A 2,984-nucleotide genomic window follows, 5' to 3' on the forward strand; every position below is an offset into this window, starting at 1 on the left:
CTTAATATTTTTATAAGATTATTTGGATTTTGTTCATTTCATTTTTGTTAGTCCAACTTTGGGATGCCAAGGATCTTTCTCTTTTTCCTGTATGTCTGTCTGTCTGCCCAGAGATCAGCTTCCTTTTTCCTATGATCATAAATAGTTTTTCTCAGTTGTCAAATGAGCTATTATAATTTTCATTGTATATTTTACATTTATCTCAGTTCAGTATTGATACAATGGAATTCTGTGACTTCTTTTCCTCTGAGTACAGTAATGTTTTTTAAATTATGTCTTGTCCTTATTGTTTTAAAAAACAAACACTTTTTAAAATAAAAATGAATTTAATTAGAATAAAGTGACAGGAATGATATAAAGAAGAGCTTTTGAGTGTTTTATGATTTTATCCTGCCATAGCCACTTCCTGGACATCTGCGAACCCAAGCGTCGGTGTCTACAACAGAATTGTTACAGGTTCCCATTCCCATAGTACTAGATAGCAATTAACACACTTCTGGATATGCTCTTCCAAATTTGTAAACCCAGAGGGTTTATTTATTTTTTTCCTATTTTAGAGTAAAGGAAAGATTCCCTCCTGAAGGATTGTGATTCAGTTCTGACAGATGCAAAAGTTATACATTACGACCATGTGTTAATAGCTTTAATGCATAGCTTTTCTAACTGTACTGTAAAAAATACTGCAAATCATAATTTATTTATTCATAGCTACTCAAAATGCATTGCTCGGTACAGAACCCATAGAAGCATAAATACTAGCCTGTTTATTTGAACAAGTAGAAATTAATCATTATAAATTTCTTACTATCAAACAGATTCATAAATTTTGGAACTTGTAACTATTGTAATTTAAACTTGTCCTGTCTGTACTTTAGTAACAGTGCAGTTAGACTTTTCAATAAATAAATACACACTTCTCTATACATTACACCAAGTAACCTTAGCTTGATGGTTTAGCGAATTCCCTAGATAAACACTGTGGAAATGATTTATCCATGTGTCTCGTTTACTTTCACACTTTATTTTCTGCCTTTAGTTTCATAAAAAAAATTTCAAATAGTGAATTGATGTTTGAAATGTCCCAATGAACTCCGAATTTAAGATGCGACGGACGGATGGCCTAACTTTTTTGAAGGTCCTTAAGTGTCATTATAATGGACAAAGAGCATGTAGCTGGTCTGCCGATGCCGTCTCAACCTTGATTTTTGGACGAAGGCGGGTAGATGCACGTTGATTGTATTTCAAAAGATATGAACTCTGTCTTATGAGGTTGACAGGGGCATGTGTGGGGCACGCTCTGCAATTGGAATAGCTGCATCGAAGATTCGCGTGTGCCAGTCCAATCCGGCTGTACCGTACAGTCATTCTTAGCGAGTCCTGAAGCCACCGCAAACTGGTAGCTCTTGTGTGTGTGTCATGGCATGGTCTGATTAACAATGTCAGGAGCCCAGGAGGGATATTCGTGGAGGTTAAACATAGGTTCGATCCAGGTGAACATGCCCAGCATCACCACAGCAACACCCAAAATGTTTACTCCGAGTCCAGCTTTAACCTAGGACGGTAAAAAAGCATAAACGTCAGTCTCCCAGGGAGAAATCCTACAAAGGTTTCAGAATCAGACAAAGCATAAACCCGACTCACATGCCCCCTCAATGACCTGTTGTAGACTGTGATTATCATCTAACTAAGAATATCTTCTAATATCAATGACTCTACGATCAAACGAGAATCTATTTCTATCACTTGACAACATCAGAGAGGCTTCTTTCTGGAATATATGGAAGTCAGTCTATCCTTAGAAGGGTAGAAGCAGTTAGAAGCCGGATGATCTTATTTCTCAAAGGACAATATTTAGAATGCCATGTGATACCTGGGTTCTATGGGGTCACTTAGCATTTCTGGTTTCCCACGCAAGTACTCTTTAATTGAAAGTTTATATTGTCACTTCTATTCCTCTGCCTCAGTGATCCTATTTTCAAAATTCTTACATAGTAATTCTACTGTCCATTGAACAATCTCAAAATTGTTTTTTTTTTTGACATATTAGAAGTTAGCTTCTGGGGGTTGGGGATTTAGCTCAGTGGTAGAGCGCTTGCCTAGGAAGCGCAAGGCCCTGGGTTCGGTCCCCAGCTCTGAAAAAAAGAACCAAAAAAAAAAAAAAAAAAAAAAAGAAGTTAGCTTCTGATCTTAATCTGCTTTTGCTCTACCGATGTTTAGACTCAGACCTCAAACTTTCTCATTTGTTTATATAGTATCCTTGGCTGTTTTTTTTTAAAATAAAATGGTGGATGAGGGTATTTGTGAGGGTATTTGTGACAGAATCTATGGCCTGCAAAGCCTGAACTAGTAATTGTTTGTCCGCTCCCAGAGAATGTTTGGATACTTCTGAACTCTCTGTACTGAAGCATGGCCTTTGAAAGCAAAGGGGAAATATTTAGCATGACTACCATGGATACTCTTTTCTCTGTCCACTCAAGCCATTCATCTATTCCATAAGTCTGTTTTTACTTACCCCACCACACACACATACACACACACACACATGTACATATATGTTATATTTTATGTTAAATATATTCTATTTTCCAATGAGTTGTTTTGTGCCTTTTACACAGAAATATTTCCAGAAGTTTTTTTTTTCTAGGATGCAGGGATGGCAATCGGGTGGGAGGAAGGATCAAGAACTGTCCTTATAATTTCATTTATGTAACAAACATGGAATTGACTTTGACTATATCCTTCTTTGGGTTGGCTTGGAAATTGGTGATGGAGATTGGGTGAAGACTAGAATGTTCTTAAACTAGTTCTCAGCTACTATTTTTGTATGTGGAGATAAAATGTGTGTTCTATCACTTAAATTTGCCTCTGTTTCTCACAGAGACCCCCCAAAAGCAGGTGATAGAATAAAAAAGAGAGATAATCTTGCCTTAGGCACTGGGCAACGTGTTAACGACGCAAATGTTTTATAAATACTTGCGATAGAA

General features: G+C 36.8%; 1 protein-coding gene across 1 annotated transcript in view; it reads right to left on the reverse strand.

Annotated features, from left to right (window-relative positions):
• Window positions 1-306: 306 nt before the first annotated feature.
• The window catches only part of Slc13a1 (solute carrier family 13 member 1), a 77,879-nt gene continuing 75,201 nt past the window's right edge, over window positions 307-2,984 (reverse strand). Inside the window, 1 exon segment of the mRNA NM_031651.2 lies at window positions 307-1,552. Within this exon segment, the coding sequence (NP_113839.1) occupies window positions 1,415-1,552 (138 nt within the window). The 3' untranslated portion in view covers window positions 307-1,414.

This window comes from Rattus norvegicus, chromosome 4 (assembly GCF_021556685.1).
Source record: "Rattus norvegicus strain SHRSP/BbbUtx chromosome 4, alternate assembly SHRSP_T2T, whole genome shotgun sequence".
Classification (NCBI taxonomy): Eukaryota; Metazoa; Chordata; class Mammalia; order Rodentia; family Muridae; genus Rattus; species Rattus norvegicus.